Source organism: Rhineura floridana, chromosome 9 (genome assembly GCF_030035675.1).
Source record: "Rhineura floridana isolate rRhiFlo1 chromosome 9, rRhiFlo1.hap2, whole genome shotgun sequence".
NCBI lineage: Eukaryota > Metazoa > Chordata > Lepidosauria > Squamata > Rhineuridae > Rhineura > Rhineura floridana.
In genome coordinates, this window is record NC_084488.1 from 9798006 (window position 1) to 9816692 (window position 18687).

At 41.8% G+C, this 18687-nt stretch overlaps 1 protein-coding gene across 4 annotated transcripts in view; it reads right to left on the minus strand.

Annotated features, from left to right (window-relative positions):
- Positions 1–8: 8 nt before the first annotated feature.
- The window catches only part of KCNIP4 (potassium voltage-gated channel interacting protein 4), a 676014-nt gene continuing 657335 nt past the window's right edge, over positions 9–18687 (minus strand). For all 4 annotated transcript variants that reach the window (XM_061583682.1, XM_061583683.1, XM_061583684.1 and 1 more), the window contains exons 5-8: positions 6929–7036; positions 5596–5700; positions 5343–5405; positions 9–1977 (exon numbers count right to left, since the gene is read on the minus strand). In XM_061583682.1, coding sequence (XP_061439666.1) covers positions 1930–1977; positions 5343–5405; positions 5596–5700; positions 6929–7036 — 324 coding nt within the window. In that variant the 3' untranslated portion in view covers positions 9–1929. The remainder of the gene's footprint in view (positions 1978–5342; positions 5406–5595; positions 5701–6928; positions 7037–18687) is intronic.

Genomic DNA, 18687 nt, shown 5'->3' on the forward strand with positions numbered 1-18687 from the left:
TTATGAATGTTGATTCCACATAAGGCCTTTTGAAAAACAGACAAGACATCCTGTACTTTTCATTTTATTATAAAAGTGCACATTTAATTTTCACAAACATACTACAGCAAATCTCAGGTGTACATGTATTGTACTACTCAGATTCCTACACTGGTGATAGCAGAGCAGCCTTCAACATGCCTCTCTTTTCCATCTCTACACCAGAATAGATGCCTGCTTTATTTTTGCAAGAGTTTGCAGCATTCTTGGTACTCCTGTAAGCTCTTCAGATCCTTTGTGCAGAAATGTCACAATTAAGGTTGGCCTATGTCTTGTACCAGTAACAGACATTTAAGAATAATTTGACTACGTTTGGGAAACAGAGTCTTTGTTGGCTACAGTCCATCAGTTATCTGTGTTTGGAAGATAAGGAGGAAAGTAGCAAGTGGGCCAGCTTATGCCTGTTGCTGCTCCATCCTGTTCATATCCAAAGGCTTATGGCTGGGGGTCAAAATTGTTCTTGCTGCTAAAGTGTGGCCTGCATGTTGGCTAAGCCACACATGACTGTCAGGTCCCTTAATCCCCACTTCCCATCCTTTTGTAAGCAGAGCTGTTCCTCTCTGGCCTTCATGCACAAAGGCAGTGGATCATGGCCATTAAAAAAAGGAAAAAAGCGGTTGCATCGCTTCTTCAAAAATCCACTATTATCATTGTTTTTAAAAACTGTTCTAATAAGCTTTATCCTGCTCCCCCACCCTCATACTTTGAGTATGCAACAGGGAAAAAATAATTGTTGAGAAAGCTGGTGCTAGACTGTCTAGCATTCAGCATGAAAACATACTGCTAGGTATCCTGGAGTGCTAGAAAGTAACAAGGGCATTCTCTCCTTTTTTCCTACTATTTTTTTGGCCAGACTTATACTTAGAAAGTAATATTTCAGTTCATTGTGGCACTTGCTTTATTTAAATAAAGAAGTCCTCATAGTAACCTCATTTATGTCCTTTATGTGGGGGCATAACAGTTTATGTAAAATTCTGTCTGAATTTTCAGTAAACTGGTAGTTTTGAGGATAGAAGATATTTGCCATAGGCAACTATTAAATCAATTGCTTCATTAACTTTTTACTATAAAAAGAACTTACTTTTATAAAATGAGTAGATCATGAATGGAAAAAAACTAGTTGTAGGTTCAAGATGCACAATCTTTCCCTTCATGGGCAGGTTCTCTATAAGACATAATATGGTGTGCATGTGCACACACATTTGACAAGTACCCAGTGTGTCAGACCATTATGGGGAACAGAGGACCTGTGTGTGGCTCTGTTATCCTTGCTCAGCCCCACTGTTCAGTCAAGTCAGGGTGGGCAGGCTTAATGTATGTGTTTCCCATTTCCAGTAATGATCTGGTTTGATGCCTGCATATGGGATGAGAGGAGAAACAAGACTCGGCAAAGCCCTGTAGAGATTCCACCCATGGAAGGACTGTGCCCAAACTGCACTGAGCTGTAATAACCTTTAATTGAGAATTGTGTATGATGGTGTTAATACACAAGGGAGTATAAAATGAAGTACTTTTAGATTTCATAATCTCATCTGATAGAAACAAGTAACAGAACTTGCCCTTTTCATCTCTCCTGGATCTCTTCTATGAAGGTTTGGATGCCAATAATTCAGTTTTCATACTATTGGTTTCTTTGGATTGTTCTCTGAATTAAATAAGGATTTTAAGAACAACTACAAGAGCATTGTTTGAGAGAACTATTTTACCTCAACTACTGGAAAAATACCATCTCGGTAGGAAGGCTTTAAGTAAATGAAACTTGTTTGCGTTATACACATCTGTGTAAAGCTGAGCAATCCTGTTTTAGGGTAAAAGTGACAACAGCTTTATGGATTTGTTGTTGCAGAATTGTTTAAATTGTCCATTAGTTGATGAAAGAACTGCATGGGGTTAAATCACATTTTCAAAGAGCTGCATGGAACGCATTATGTTTTCATCCTGTAAGAAAAATACATAATCTCATTATCTGAGAAAGAGACTGAAAATCTGAAAGTGAAAAGTCAGAAATATTTTTAAACAGTATTTCTCTCTTCAGGCTGAATAGTCACAACTTCTTTTATTTTTCTAAAGAATAGCCTAGAGTCATCAGTAACTAAAATTTAGTACTACAGGCTTGGTTCGAAAGAGTTATTTTAGGTATGCCTAAATCTGAGTGAGATTTTTGTGTTTTGCTAGTATATATCCCCATACTGTAATAGCAAATCTTGGAAGTCTGCTGATCACACAAGTCTGCTGTAAAGCCTAGCTTATATGTGATGCAAGCCACAGGCAAAGTTTTTATGCAACCACATGTTCTGTATATACCCCATATTAAAATGCTCTTACCATGTGCTTCAGCCCTGAAACCTGTATGGGCATTTAAATGCAATGGGGATGCCTTTCTACATGGGCAAAGGCTTTACATGTGGCCAAAGAAACTGAGCTGAAGGCTGCTGCTTATAAGCACTTTGGAGTAAGCCCTTTTGAAAACAATGGGGATTACTTTGGAGTAGACATGCATGGGGTTGTACAGTAAGTGACTTCGTATCTGTTACAAGAAACATGAGGCTAGGTTTTTAGGGTGAGCGATTGCCTACAGTCTTGGAAAAACTTAGCAGCTGGGACAGAAATGTTTTTAACATTGAGAAATCAAGAACAAGGACAAAAAAGCCTTACTACTAGTATTTTACAATACAAGCATTCTAATGTATTTTGGGGTAATAAATCTAATGATTGGTTTATTTCCAAACTGTATAACTTGCTTTTCAGCCAACTAGATTCCAAAGTAGCTCACCACAGGATATCTAGAAAGGGTCCCTACCCACCCAATACATAGGAAATAAATTTATATCACTGATTTACATTTTGGAAAAACAGAATATAGACATCCTTTGCAATAACACGTATGCAGTAAAGACATGCAACTTGATGAAAGGCACATACACTATATTAGGAAAGAGCAGCAGCAGAGTTATACAAAAGAGGCTTTTGTTTGCTCTTGCCTTATTTAAATTCCTCTTCCTTATTTTTGAGCATGTAGTAATAGATTAGTAGGGCTTAAATAAGGGTGTAACTACATAAGATGGCATCAAACGAGGTGTAGAGTGACATGTTTGAAGACACTGGCCTGCTAATAGTTCTAACAGTATCTGACGCTTACAGTCTATTGCAAATAATTTCTGGAGAAAGTTAAAGCTAACTTTGGCTATGCCATACAGTTCTAAAGCTATAAATAAAATATTTAACCCAATCACACTGTGTCTGCTTATCAAGGGCAGCTTACTGTATTTAGCAGAATCTGATATACATTCACTAAAGCAGCAACAGGTGCAGCAGTTCATAAGAACTGGCTTAGGAGTCTCAGCAGCTCAATCTTAGGATGGACGACAACTGTTCAGGCAGAAGAAACCAATGGGAAAACCATGGCCCTTGCTCCAAAGTGTGCAGGAAAAGGGGACGGGCAGGCAGGGCTACACCTTACTTTTAGCTTTCATTTTTAAAAGAAGCTTTTTCCTTCTGGAGATTGAGGGGAAATATGGAGGGAATATTCTGGCCAGTCAATCGGTTATAAGTATATCTGTTCTTACTTTACCGTGTTCTGTTCTCAGCCTATGAGTGCAAAGGTATTGGAGTGATTGACAAGCATGTGAGTCATACTTTTTCATTTTATTCCAAGTTAAATGTTCTTTTTTTTTTATTTTTTATTAAATTAGTTTAAATAAAAATATTGGCTAACTTGCATTTAGCTTTCTGCTGTTTTGCATTGACATGATTCCCATCCGAGTGCACCCCTAAAATGTCCCCCACCATGTATTTGGATGCGGAAGGGAAAGGAACAGTGTCCAAGTAACTGTTGGCCAAGCACTTTAGCATTATAGATCTGTGAGTCACTATTTGTTCCATTGCAACAAAGCTGAAGACTGACATGCTGGGCTTCAGAATCAGTTTATATAACCAGCGTACCGCTGATGAATGATGCAGGCATGTTTGTTCAAGGGTTTAAGAGCCAAACTATAGTTTACACACAGTTGTAACTTCCTTCTGCTTGTTTAAAATAAAAAAAACTCCCAGGGTTAAGCTACACTTAGGAACAGAGGATGGGCAAGTAGGGAGGTGCACAATCCTTTCACTACATGCTGTTTTTCTACACAAAATTACCTCCCCCAGACGGCACACCATCATGAAAATATACCTGAAAGGGAGGGATTTTGAGCAGTCAAACAGCTCTAGGGGAAAGTAACAAACCTTTCTCTGTGACTAGTGTTCTGCTCAAGACTACAGCTTGCCGTAGCTGCTTTTCATTTTAAAAAAAGCTATGAACAACTGCATATAACATGTACTGTGGCCCTTCAACGTACCTTATTTCCTCTGCAAAGTACTGCCTGGCCCCTGCATACATAGGAGAGTGCCTTCTATAGGTGTAACCCCCCCCCCTCCTCAACTGAGATCAAAGTATGCAGCCTTGTGCTGTGCTGTCTATATACTGATGAAATAAAAAGCAAAGAGGCAATTCTCAATGGTGGCCCCTGCTCTCTGGAAATCCTTAGAGAAGTCGCCTGGCAACCTTCTGCATATATTCCATTGATAGGTGAAGAGTTTTTTATATCAGAGGGCCTTCTCTGGGAACTGACTGTTCTTATTGAATATGCTGCTGCTCCAGTCTTTATATCATCTCCTTAAATTATATTGGTTTACTGGTTATTACTTTTATATGTTTTTACTATTTTCCCCTTACTTTCTTGGAAGGGAGCTTCACAGAAAAAGCAACTAATTAATTCTTGATGTTGAGTAACAATAGCCAATGTTGGTTTTCAAAACCTGCCGTTGTGTGATAGATAAACACTTACTGGATATTAGATTCTTATTGATTGTTACAGAGGGGAACTGGTTATGTTTAGCCAGGGGGAAGACAACACACGGGAGATATGACTGCATTCTTCAAATACCTGAAGGGCTGTAACATAGAATAGGATAAAGCTTTGTTACCTGCTGCCCCTAATGGGATTAAGTTACAGGAGGGTAGATATTTTGGTTGAACATAAGAAATTTCTTTACAGTAACAGGAATTCAACAATGGAACCAGTTACCTGGGGAGAGGGAGGGGGAGGGCTCTACTTCTGGATGGCCTGCTCTGGGCAGGGGATTGTTAGATAGTGTCCAAAGACCCCTCCAATTCTGTGATTCTGTGAACTAATGCGTGTTTTCTAAAATATAGGTGGAGTTGTGAAATGTACATGCAAAGTTTTAATACTGTAGCTTCATATAGCCTCGTGGTATGCAGTATCACTTAAGATCAATCGCAGTGAATGATGCCAGTTACTTACTTTTTGGCAGCTTTCAATGAATTCATCCATGGTAACTACACCATCCTTATTCTTGTCCATTTTCTGCCAAAGAAGAAATGCTTAAGTCATGTCAATCCTCTGTTAAGACTGCCTTTCATTTCTGTTTGAAACAAGGATTGTGGGTAGGTGGTAACAATGCCAACCAAAGAGTTACTCCTGTGCTTGCTGGCATTTTATATTTCTTTTAAAAATCACAGGTGTTTAGATTCAAATAATACTTGGTGAATGCTACCTGGAAAAATGTTTCCACATGTTGCCTTGGGGCATCCTCTTTGAGAACTGGGTAAGTGCATTTCCCCATCATATCATATATGGCTTTCATAATATCCAGCATTTCCTGTTGGTGGGGGGCAAGGATCAATGTTAAAGTGAGCAGGAAAATACATCCTGAAAGAGACACAACTAGGAAAAGATTTGCATTTACAAGACAGAAGCCCTGCTGACCTACCTAAAAGTGAAAAACCTCCAGAACTTAATGTGTAGATGTTTCTCCTATTATTAAAATATAACTTCTGAAGTTTGAATACATTCATTTTTAGTCATCAACATTTCATCAGCTACTGGATGTTTCTTCACTACCCCCCCCAGTGCTTTTTGCATTGGAAACAGAACCAATTTTCCTGTGGACATTTTGTCTCTGCATAAGGCTAATATTTACAGGTCTACAGAAGCATCTTACCTGTCCTATAACACACTTTTTTTCTCTCTCCCCATGTCTCACTTGTGTCTTTCAAAAGCAATATAGAAAATGGCCATCAGATGGAACCAGAACACTGATATAAACCTCACCCTGCCCCTCTTTCAAAAATCATGATAGCAAAACTTTCCCATTATTTGAGTGCTCAATTAATTGAGTTTAAAAGTAAAGAGAACAAGTCTTTTCACATAAAAGGGGTTTCTTAACATCAATTTGTGTTGGGGGGAAACACTACTAGAGAAAGTCAAGCAGATGGTAAGTACAAAAGCAATTAAAATTACATTTGGACAAATCAAGGGCATTTGCTCAGGTGTACATTATCATGTCTTCCCCTGTCATGATGGATTTTGTCTTCCCTATGTGGAGAGTTTTCTTTTTGAGGGAGCGTTCAAACCTGAAGCATGCACACTTAAATTCCACATGCAGACACAAGTGGAAGAACAACAGCACTTCTGCTGCTAGCATAAATCTGCTGGTATGTGCTTGTGTGTGTGAGAGAGAGAGAGAGAGAGAGGCAGGGGTTGGGAGTGACTGGCATGAATGGAGTGGATGGCTTGATTACAGAAGGAACCCATGCCGATTCTTGGAACAGCAGGATGTCAGAGTTGCCAGTGAAGTAGCATGAGATGGGAGAAGTGTACCACAAGATCTTTCACAATGGAATAGGGTGAGGGGGTGTTCCCAACATCCTGTATACAAGGGATCCTGGCATACATCATTTATTCAAACCATATGACAGAGCCACTTACAATAGCAAGAAGTCTTTAGTTAGTCCTGGAATTAATTTACAAAAGCTAATGCAACAGCCCTCTTACATGCCTTAATGACAAAACTTTTCAAATTACATTGAGTAAAATGATTTCCTTACGTCTTTAGTTATATAGCCATCCTTGTTTATATCATACAGATTAAAAGCCCAGTTGAGTTTTTCTTGCACCGTCCCACGGAGTAAAATTGAAAGGCCCATAATAAAATCCTGAAAGAAAGAATAATGATGATTTTTAAAAATATGTGCATGTGTGTGTGATCGATATATAAAATTTGATATCATAACCATACATACATACATATCTGGAGGAACAAAAAGAAAACAAGATTGTTCTCAAAACAGAATGGCAGTTTCTCTCCCCCCCCTTCCTTGCATGGTAGAGCCAAAACATGAAATGTTGATTGTCCAAAGTTAGGTATTTATGGCTAAACCCACCGACTTGCTTAATGGGACCAAAAGGTAGCTAACCATAGCAAGATCAAGATCATATTTAGTAAACCAAATGGAACTATAAAATACAACTTTGGTTGGATCATGTCCAAACCATTTTTTATATAAATAATTGACCTCCCATTTGTCACCGAACCAATAGAATTACTCCAGCCTAAGTGGATCAAGTATTTCAGCCACTGCAAACTAAAAAATGCCAAAGCAACTAAGGATGACACGCAGGACTGCCCTCTCTGACATTTAATGGGAAACTATTGTTTTTATGACACAGCATTCCTGTCTAAGCCAACATATTTTATAAATGTGTTCATGGCTGTGAGCCACCTAGAGATTATTTATATTGAAGGGTGGCCTAGAAGAGAATGGATAGAATAAATCTCTTGATTTTGTATCAGGCAGTAGTCTTATGCACTCGTGCATTAGCCTATGGGCAATAAACTCAATTAATTTAGTAATATAGACGTTTCATCCCAGGTGGGATAGAGAATTTAGAGCCTTATTACAGGGTTCAATTAAAGGGGGTGAACTGCTCTTTTGCAGAATAGGTAGGCATGTAAGAGCCTCCTTTGGTATTATCAGTGAGTACCCTTACAGTGATATAAAGATATACCCAGATTCATACTGTCCTCAAGAAGATTAGAGTTTAGAGAAAGGCCCACTGCTCTGGCCTGCACCATAGTTCAGTGGTAGAGCAATTGCTTTACATGCAGAAGGTCTTAGATTCAATCTTCAGCATCTCCAGGCAGGTCTGTGAATATTCCCTGATTGAAGCCCTGGAGAGTCACTGACAGCCGTGGTAGACAATACTGATACAAATAAACCAATGGTCTCTCAGTATAAGGCAGCTTCCTATGTTCACATGTTCACATGTAAGCCAATGGAAAGTTTGCATGGAGGGGGGATTTCCTGTTCTGACAACAATTAGAAAGAATCCCCTCCCCCAGTCCCCAGAATCTATCCCTGTCTATGACACATCACATAAGAGGGGTGAAACAATTTTTTTTTTTGGAAAAATGGAAACGTGCATTCAAAGGAACTCACCACAGATTCTACTTTGGGGCCAACTTGGGAGGGCAGCATAGCTCTTCCCCCTGCAAAATATCTACAAGACTGGCTCCTGGCTGATGCTCTAGGGGGAAGATGCTATCTGCAATAGTTCTGGAATGCCCTCCAAGAAACACGGAGCAGGAATTCATGGTAAGAAACTTCCTTTTTTGTCCTCTTGGATTCCTATTTTAGAGGAAATTTATATTCTAAATCACTGGCAAAACATAAGAACATAAGAATAGCCTGCTGAATCAGGCCAGTGGACCATCTAGTCCAGCATCCTGTTCTCACAGTGGCCAACCAGATGTCTGTGGGAAGTTTGCAAGCAGGACTTGAGTACAAGAGCACTCTGTATGGACAAATGAAATTCCAGAAGACACCAAGATGTACAACTGAGGAGGTTTAGTGTGACATGCCCCATTTCCCCATCCCATAATTCTTGTCTCATACCCCTGATTTATGGGGTGCTTACTGCTTTTGCAAGCTGCTTGCCTAGTACTGAATTCTGAAATGTTCTCTTTAAGAGCAGTACACACAAACTGCAGGCGGTCTGATGCTGTTTAGGAAGAAGCTTTTTCACTCTGCCTAACAACAAAGACTGAAAAAGGATGTTTAATTAGTCAAAACAAGCAGGAGAAAGAAGGCTTTCACACACTCGGAGACGGTGGGGGAAGGCTTCATTGCCGCATTCTCAGCTCTTGCGAGAATAACTCCAAGGTCACTGTGAGATAAACAAACATCAGAAGTGTGAGATTAAAGGTGCTTGCCCCTGGGAAAGATAACAATCTCACAGGTACAGGTGTCACCTGTGCCCCCTCCCAGAGGGTCTTTTTGGGTATAAATAAAGGACCCTTGATCTGGGCAGATCAACACCGGCTAGAAGCCTCGGCACCAGCCTACAGGGAACGAGCGGTGTGGTGTAAATCTAAACAGGACCATAAGGAATCTCTCTCTCTGCTGTCTTTGGGCTTCTGGCTGTGGAAAACAGAGAACGCAATATAAATTCTGTGCTCCTTAGTAGCTTTAAGTGCTAGCTTTTGCCTGCAAACCAACAGCTTTGCTTCAATAAAGGACTAAATTTTCTTTCTTCACAAGTGTGTTTCATGGTCATTCAGATCCTGAACTTTCTTGCCTCAGGGAAGGGAAGATCCTTTGGCAAAACACCCTCTCCCCTCCTGCAGCTTCCAGCAATCAGAAGCATGCTGCCTTTGGCTGTGGGGTCAGAGCATAGCCATCATGGCTAGTAGCCATTGAAATTCAAGAGTTTATCTCTGCATGCATGAAGAAGTACTTCATTTTGTATGTCCTGTATCTTCCATCATTCATTGGATGTTCACAAGTTCTAGTGTTATGAGAGAGGGAGAAAAAAATTTCCCCTTCTCTGCTTGCATTTTTAATAGTTCTTGGAGTGGGAGTGGGCCATGAATTTATTAAATGAAATGTACTAATAGGAACAAATACTAGTCTTAATCAAAGGAAGTATTGTTTTTCTTGGTAGTTCCCTACCATGCCACATAACAAACCACTTCAGAACAGAGGGGACTTTCAAAAGTTGTTTGTCAGCCTTGCTGTCATTTTAGATATGTCCCAAGCATCTTGACACCAAAGATCTCGACATTGCCTGGGAAAGTGCATGTGCGCACTCATGTCCTGCTTGTGTGCTTCCATAGGCTTCTGGTTGGCCACTGTGAGAACAAGAAACAGGACTAGATGGGTCTTTGGTCTGATCCAGCGGGGCTCTTCTTATGTAAAACAAAAGCTAAGGTAAACAAGGCAAGAAAGTTGTATTTTATGTTTGCTGACCTCACTATTAGTGAGAGATACTCTTGTGAGTAACATATATCAGCATGAGAACTCTGGAAAATGCCTTTCTCTTTGCCTGACCTCTAACCTAAACAAGTCAATTCAAGGCAAATCCTGATGTGACCTGCTAAAAGCCCTGACAGAGGAAGCTCCCTGCCAGAGGCATTGCCATCGCTGGTAGTCTCAGTAACACTCATTTGAATCAAGGATTAGAACCCTCTATCAGACATATGTCTACAAAATCTTCTTTTGCACACCACATTCCTTTGCATTCATCACCTATGGTATGCACACTTAGATTCTTCACTACTAGTCTAGATCCTTCTCACTCTTTGTTCTAGGTAACCCCTTCCCTCAGGTAAACAAGCCTATAACAGTTATTCAGTCTCTGTGCAATCTCTCCTACCCTAGATTGTTCCAATCCTAATCAGTTTGGCTCCTCTTCCCTTCCCTCTCTCCTTCCCCACAGTGGATAACAAGAGGCATCTTGTTATCAAACAGCCAAGATATTTGATCCACTATGAATTTGTAAGGAACCATCCGATAACCCCCAGAGTCCTGGGGTTGAGGACAGCCTCATGATTCTTACAACCCCGAGAAAAGCTTGAGCCTACTCCTTTAACCTTGGAATAGGTAATATTCATGCTCCCACTTTTCTGTTTTTCTCCCTCTCTCCCTTCAGCTGTTGTGCAGGTATCCGCACACACAATACTGATTCTCATCACATCAGAATAAGGAAACGATGATTACCAGGTTTGGAACAAGGCAGGGCCTTAAATCATGGTCTGAAGCTGTTTTAAGATTCTGGTTTGTTCCAAATCTGGTCACCATAATTTCTTAAAACAGGAAACTATGGTTAATTGAATCTGGTTCCTGAGGTAACAGGGCTAGAAACCTAGTAGTCTGGGAGTGTACAGAACCATAGCATTTGTTAATGCTAAGTGGGTGTGGATCTGCACATGCCTGAATGGGTGAACACTGAGTTCCAAGAAACCTGCTCTGCACTTAATAAAGAAAGAGTAGGCTAAAAATATTATACATGACCCATTCAATGTTACATACTCCTAACTCTCACCAATTTAACAGGAGAATTAGGAATGTGATTTAATCTCTCTCTCTGAAGGCAGTGGAGACAGTGGCCATCATTCTTGCTTGTGACTTGCCTATGCCCCTCCCAAATTACATACCAAGGTCCTGAACCAAGCCACACAAACTACATGTGTAGAGATGAAGAAACTGGCAGAATTATCATAATATTCCTTCTGTGGTCACTCAGTGCACCAAAACATTATCTTTAAATGCATGTATATATACTTTTTGCAGTTGACTCCCCTGCTCCTTTGTTGTAATTAATGACAATAATTTGTTGTGCATAGCCATTAACAACGATTTATGGACAAACAGATTGCAAAGGCCTCGTACATTCATACATGATATGTTATTCACCTATAGGCAAACAACCCTGCAGTTTAATAATGTACCTATAGCCAACAGATATTTCTATCACACTTTAAAAGGCAAGGAAATCGGGCAGCTACTCAGTGCCTCTGAGCATATGGTGAGCGGTGGCGACACTTGCAATCAGCCCGAATAACAGAAACCAGACATGTGCTGTGCTGATCTTGTTTTAGGAGGGAGGAAGCAACTATATTAAAACAGTTGATATCGTTCAGATAGTCACTTTAAATATGTTTGATTTACTTTGCAGTTTTAGTGAAGTTTCCTATAGTAAATCATTCTCTTTTGCTTCTGGTTCTGTGAATATGTGAAGTACAGCAACACTTTGCAACACTAAAAAAAAGCTCCAAAAACAATTGTGGAATAATGGCACTGACTGTTCTGCAGAATAGTTTCCAGTGGACATGAGGAGTGTCTCAGTTTGCACAAGATAAAACAGTGGGAGGTGAAATATATTCTAGCAAAATTCTAGGTGTGCTCTATGTTTTTAATTGACCATGCCCACCTTTCCTTAAGTGCAGTAGTTTAAGCATAGCAGGCTGAACACATGAATATTGGGCAGGCCAGATTTGTTTTTTTCCAACAGCTAGAGTCATTGCTTAAGTAGCAACATATTGTAAGCCATCTGATTTTGCATCAAACTGCAGTTTCAGATTCAACTATTAATGCATCCAAAATAGAAATAGAACATAACCTCCAATTTGAAACACAAAAGGCTGTCTTCACCACCATATGTCATTGACCGATAAAAAAGGCTTTCAAATTAATAAAAGTAAACATGACACAGATTTCTACAATGAATAATGAGAGAAATATACTTTTCTAGGTTAGATTCTCTGTAGAAACAGTAGTAACACAGAAAAGAAGCAAAGTAAGAAGAACACCAACAAACATATAAAAATATAATTCTCTGTCTTTGGAGATGGCAGGTGTTGCCACCTCTCACCATATCCTCAGAGGCACATGTTACCAAATTCTTCCAAGCTACACAGGAAGTGGATTGGACTGTGAAAGACCAGCCCAAATTGTGTTTGCATTTTGACAAACTTGTAGGGCAGTACAATATCCCAGAGAGGAGGTCAGGTCTCCTGCTCCCCTGATGCATTCACTATAGCTGCCCAATTTCCCTGCTTTTTCAAATTTGATAGAAATACCTGTGAACTATAGGTACATTCTTAAACCACAAGGTTTGTTGCCTATTAGTGAATTTCTCTGCTTTTTAAACCTAGAGGTAAGAAATGGGATCCTGTGCAAGTTTGCTGAGAATGGATTGATCATTTGCATGCTTATTGAGTTCAGTGGGATTTACTCTCCTGCAATCAACTTTAGGATAGGTGAAATTGCCCACTGGACGGGGAGGTGAGGAGGGGGATGGGAGTAAGAAGGAGGGGAAGGAGGAGGGCAGGTTTGATCATTTTCATGTTTATTGAGTTCAGTGGGATTTACTCCCATTTACTCATGCTTAGAATAGGTAAAACTGACCATGGGGAGGAAAGCCTGGAGTGGGCAGGGGAGGAGGAAGAAGGAAGGAGAGGAGGAAGGGAGAGGAGACGGGAAAGAGGGGAAAGGCAGGTCTGATCATTCACATGCTTATTGAGTTCAGTGGGATTTATTCCTGTGCAATCATGGCTAGGATATGTAAAACTGACCATGGGGGATGAGGAGGGGGAGGGGAGAGTAGAGGGAAGGAAGAAGGGGGGAAACGGGAGCAGGAGTGGGATGAGGGGATTGGAAGGGGAGGGGAAGGAGGGGGAAGGGGGGAAGGAGAGATGAAGAAGGAGGGAAGGCAAATGGGAGGTGATGGGAGGGAGGAGGAGGGGAGGGCAAGTTTGATCATTTGCATGCTTGTTGTGTTCAATTGGATTTACTCCCATGCAATCATGTCTGAAAATGAAATGGACTACTTTCAAGTCGATTCCGACTTCTGGCAACCCTATGAATAGGGTTTTCATGATAAACGGTATTCAGAGGTGGTTTACCATTGCCTTCCTCTGAGGCTGAGAGGCAGTGACTGGCCCAAGGTCACCCAGTGAGCTTCATGGCTGTGTGGGAATCTGAACCCTGGTCTCCTAGGTTATAGTCCTAGGATAGGTAAAACTGACCATGGGGGAGGGGGAGGGAGAGGGGAAAGGAGGGGATTGGAATCAGATGGGGAAGTGAAGGAAGGGGGAGGGAAGGGGCAAGAAGGAGGGGATAGGAGGAAAGAAGAGGGGAGGGCAGGTTTGATAATTTGCATGCTTTTCGAGTTCACCGGGATTTACTCCTGTGCAATCATGCTTAGGATAGGTGAAAGTGACCTGGGGGAGGCGTGGGGGGAGGAGGAGGACAGGAAGGGGAGGGGAGGAGATTGGATGGGTGGGCACTGGGCAGAGGGGAAGCCCCTTTCCAAAAGGAAAACATTGTGAACATTATCATTGCTTTTCAGCGTTTCCCCCACTTTATATTCTACAGCAGGCACATGTAGCCTCCCACCCAAATATAAACCAAAGCTGTCCCTGGCCACATCCATACCAGATTGTTATTTCACTTTAGCCAGTCATTGCTTCTCCCAAAGAATTCTGGGAAGTGTAGCTGGTGAAGGGTGCTGAGGGTTGCTAGGAAATGCCCTGTTCCCTTCACAGACCTTCAATCAGAGTGGCTGACTGTTAAACCACTCTGGCCACTGGAGCTGTGTCAGGGGAACAGGAGTCTCCCCTCAGTACACTTCACTAACTACCGTTCCCAGGATTCTTTGGGGGAAGCCATGACTGTCTCAAGTGAAATCAACATTTGGTGTGGGTGTGGCCCCCTGATTAGGCAAGCCCAGCAGCTGGGAGTATGGCTTTTAGAACACTGACAGTTGGTTCTTACTGAGCATGCCCAACATTATCATTGAGTTCAAGCCAAAATTCTTAAATGAATTAAATATCAGCCAAGTATTTTTTTTAACTTTTAAACTGCAGAAGATGAAGTTCAGAGTACGGGGCAAGGTCAGTAACAGGATTACAGATACTCTGTGAACATGGCTGATTTTTAATTAATTTCAACAGATTAGGAGAACTTTGACAGAAAAAAGTCCAGAAAGGATCTGGTTTTTCTCTCTCCCTTTCTACACTTTGAACTCTCGATTCTCTCTGACTGTCTTGTGTATCACCATGAAAATTTAGAGGGTTGTTAAGCAAGCATTTTTGTGTTCAGGACTATAAGATTTATAAGGTTTTGTTTTGAAATGAGCTTATGGGAAGCATCAGAATGGCATGGGGGTATTTTCAATTTAACATTGCGTAATGTGAAAAATCCATGCTGGCTTTAGTATACAGCCACCCTCATGGCTGCATAATAATGCAGCAACATCTTAAAGGAATCTACTCAGGACAATTTCACTGCTTTCATGTGGGTGTTCTGTTGTGATATGATGGGAAACAAAACATCTGAATCTGGTCATTCTCTGGCCTAGGTTGGCTCTCTAAAAAGGCTGCATCTGAAAATAGCTCTGCTGGTAAATATATTTGTTTTTCCTTCCTCCCTATCCAGATTCATACTCCATTCAGAAATCTCTTGCTCTTTATACAACATTGTTTACAAGCACCAAAATACCCTTTGAGCTATAAAAAAAGATGACAAACAACCCACTCCCTTAGATTTTGCTCCAGACATGAGAAGGGAAAGATATGCAAACTGGTACACAACAGATTAAGAGGATACGATGTGATGCACCAAAGGTACAAATGAAGGCTTCCTTCTCTCTGCTTGTCGGCAAGAAACAAAGCTTTCCTAAAGCTGTTTTGACATGAGAGTTGACAAACAAGCATCCAGGGATAGGACTGGGAACTGCCTGTAATCAAACAGGTCTTCCAGTAAAGACCTAACAATATTTTCCATAGAATTTTTATTATTATTATTATTATTATTATTGGCCAGTTGAAAAAATGTGCATGTGACACCTCAACACTGGAAAATGGAATAAAGTTAATCAAATAAATATCACTATTGTTTGCAATAGGGTTCACATAGTTTACTAGTTGTTCAGCACAATGGAATAGATTTACCCCTAGCAACACAGCAGATTTATGTCTGAACCTAAGAATCTTTATTTAGAGAAGGACAGTCCACTGATGTCAAAACAGCTTACATGTAGGTGACTGAACTTTGGATCACAACCTGAAAGGGTTTGTTGGCATATTGCCAGCAAAATGTTTACAATTCCAAGTCTAGTCATTTCTGGCAAAAAAAAATACTCCTGTCTTCAGGGGAGTAGGTAAATCAGAACTTGTAAAAAAGGTTGTATTTTCTTGGCTCGTGTTATACTATTACAATATTTTCATATTAAGTAAAATATTGATACAATTTAGAGTTTTTCCAGACATTTCAGTTTCTTTCTTGGAATAAGTGACAATGTTAAAACACACACATGCACACACACCTCTGTCACTGTAATATATTGAACTGTATTTAATATCAGCTTGCTATATTTTGTTTGTTACAATACAAGCCAATCTTGGATTCACATCAGCTGTGTCAGGTCAGTGAAAATCAATATGATTTCAATCGGTGCATTTAGGTTCTGTGGGAAACTGCTGCTACCTTGCTACAAGTGACCAAATGATATTATTTCTAAATGATGGGTCTGTCAACACATTCTCAGTTTATCAAAGATGTTCTATATAGCATGAGAGTGCACTAGCATGAAATTGTTTATAGTAATCTACTCAAGAGATTATCAGAGAATGAACAAGAGTGGTGGCAGAAAATATATGTGTTGAAGGTCCTAATAAATAATATTTAAATTAATAAATTCAATTTTAATAAATAATTTCTAGACTGTTTCCCAGCCAAGGATCCAGAAACAGTTTACAGAATATAATTCCAACATTCAAATGTTATAAAATCAAATATTAAAAGTTGCCAGGTGTCTGGTTTTCACCCGGAGACTTTGTTTTTTGGGGGGTCCTCTCTGGGTCTCCAGGTGAATCACCTTACTGTTTGGACTCTTAGCTTTCATTTAAAAACAAAAATTAAGTTTGTAGGTGGTCTTGTTTAAAAAAAATAGACCAAAATGCCGTCTGCCACCCCCACAATTTCTGTTAGTATTGGCTGCTGACCAAGAGAGGAGGAGGAGGAGCTCTGGTGAGGTAAGCAGCTCATCTGCATACTTTCTTTCCCACCAGGCTCGGTGGCGCTCTCTGCGAGGGAGAAGGGACTCGGGATTCCTGACCCTGTCGCTCATAGCCTTGGCTGAGAAGCTCTTGCCTGAGGATAGGGTGATGCTAATGGGCAACAGAAGGGCCCCTTGGGAGGGAAGGGGTCGTAACGGAGGCTCAGTGTCTGTAGCACCCCCCAACTCTCTAGCCTCTACGAGAGTTGGGATGTGAAGTTTTCCGGCGGCTGGGATCTTCCGGTTTTGGCTGCACAATTGCTGCCCTCCGGCGTCTTTCCCTCTCCTCCTCTGTCAATCACAGTCTAGCCCCCCCAATCTGCATGGGCTCCTCTCCCGAGACAGTAGGGATGCCAGGATTGGACACGGGGCAGCGGAGCAGCAACCTGACTCCATGAAGGCTCCATTCTTCGCTCCAACTTTCTTCCTTCTAAGCGGCTGTCTATCTGCAAACTCAGTTGAATCAAACCCCTCAGTGAGTAGGGGTGTGTGGAGCGCGCCAGTTCATCCAACACTTCTGGACTCAGTCCATTTCTGTAGAAGTACATCAAGGCTGGGTCATTGTACTCCGTCTCCTGAGACAAAACACAAAAAGCATTCGTGTATTGCCCTACAGACCCCCTTCCCTGTCTCAGGGTCCCTAACTGGCGGGCAACCATCTCCTTCCTCTGGGGGTCTCGGAACATGTCCCCCATCACATTGTTGAAGGCGTCAAACTGGTGCAATATCTGGTCATTGCGAATCAAATACGGGGTGGCCCATTTTGCCGCTTCCCCTTCCAATAAACTGATGATGAACGCCACCTTTGCGTCATCAGTTGGGAACTCAGCTCTGCGCACTTGAATGTACAACTCACATTGGGCTAAAAACGTGGCAAACTGTTCACTCTGGCCCCCGTATCACACGGGAAGCCCCACTGGAGACTTCACAGGGACTGCCGCCCTGGGAGGCACAGCCTGGACTTGAGCAGCCAAGGCATGGAGATTCTGGTTATCCACTTGCAAGGCTTGCGTTGCGGCTCTGAGGTTTTGATTCTCGGCTTGTAGGGCTTGCGTAGTCACTCGGAGGTTCTGGATCTCGGCATACAAAGCTTCCATGGTGATAGGTACTCCCCCTCTTGCTCCGTTCTGTCATGCGCCATGGGAACAGGTTCGAGTAGGGATGGTGGTTGAGTCAAACTGTCCCGTCCAGAGCTGAAAGAATGCGGCTGGAGTGTGTGTGCAAGTAAATCTCATTTTATTAGAGTAATGGATACATCAAAGGCATTGCGCTTCATAGGAAACCCTACGAGAACTCACTAGAGTCCCTAACTATACTCTAGACATGCTCTGCAGCGTGTGAAGGAAGTTGACTCAACGACCCCCCACTGGGAGCAGCAGGCTTATATAGGAAATGTTTTCGAACGTAATCTCTGACTCCTTCGTAATTTCTGCCTTTGCCCTGTCCGTTTCTCGCAGCCACGGGAACGAGGAGACAGGGGACGCGCATCCAACGGCTCATCTGAAGACACCTGCTCCCGAACAACGGGCTCGAGGTCAGGGGGCGGTGCCACACTGGAATCCTCCTGGGAACTGCTTGGTAAAGGAGGAGCTGGCACTGTCTCTGAAGCTTCCCCCCACAAGTCCTCTGCATCAACTGGGGGCGGTGTGCTTGGCTCCTCAGAAAGGGCGTTACTCGTGGGAACTGGCTGGAGAGCAGTCTGCCCCCCCGCACGATCCTGCTCAGACACAACAATCCCCAACTCTGCTTCTTCTGGCTGTGGAGGCGCCTGAAACTCATGCCTCCCCCCTTCCTGTCCCTTCTGAGTTGGCTGCAGCACAACATCTCTGTGCGGCTCTTACCCTCTGTGTCAAGTGTCATGCATCAAAATAAGACACACCTGATGGTCAAACACATGATAATGGCTGCCTCCATTAGAAATTGCTGCCAGAAGGAGCTGCATTGGTTTTATGGTAACACAAACCTG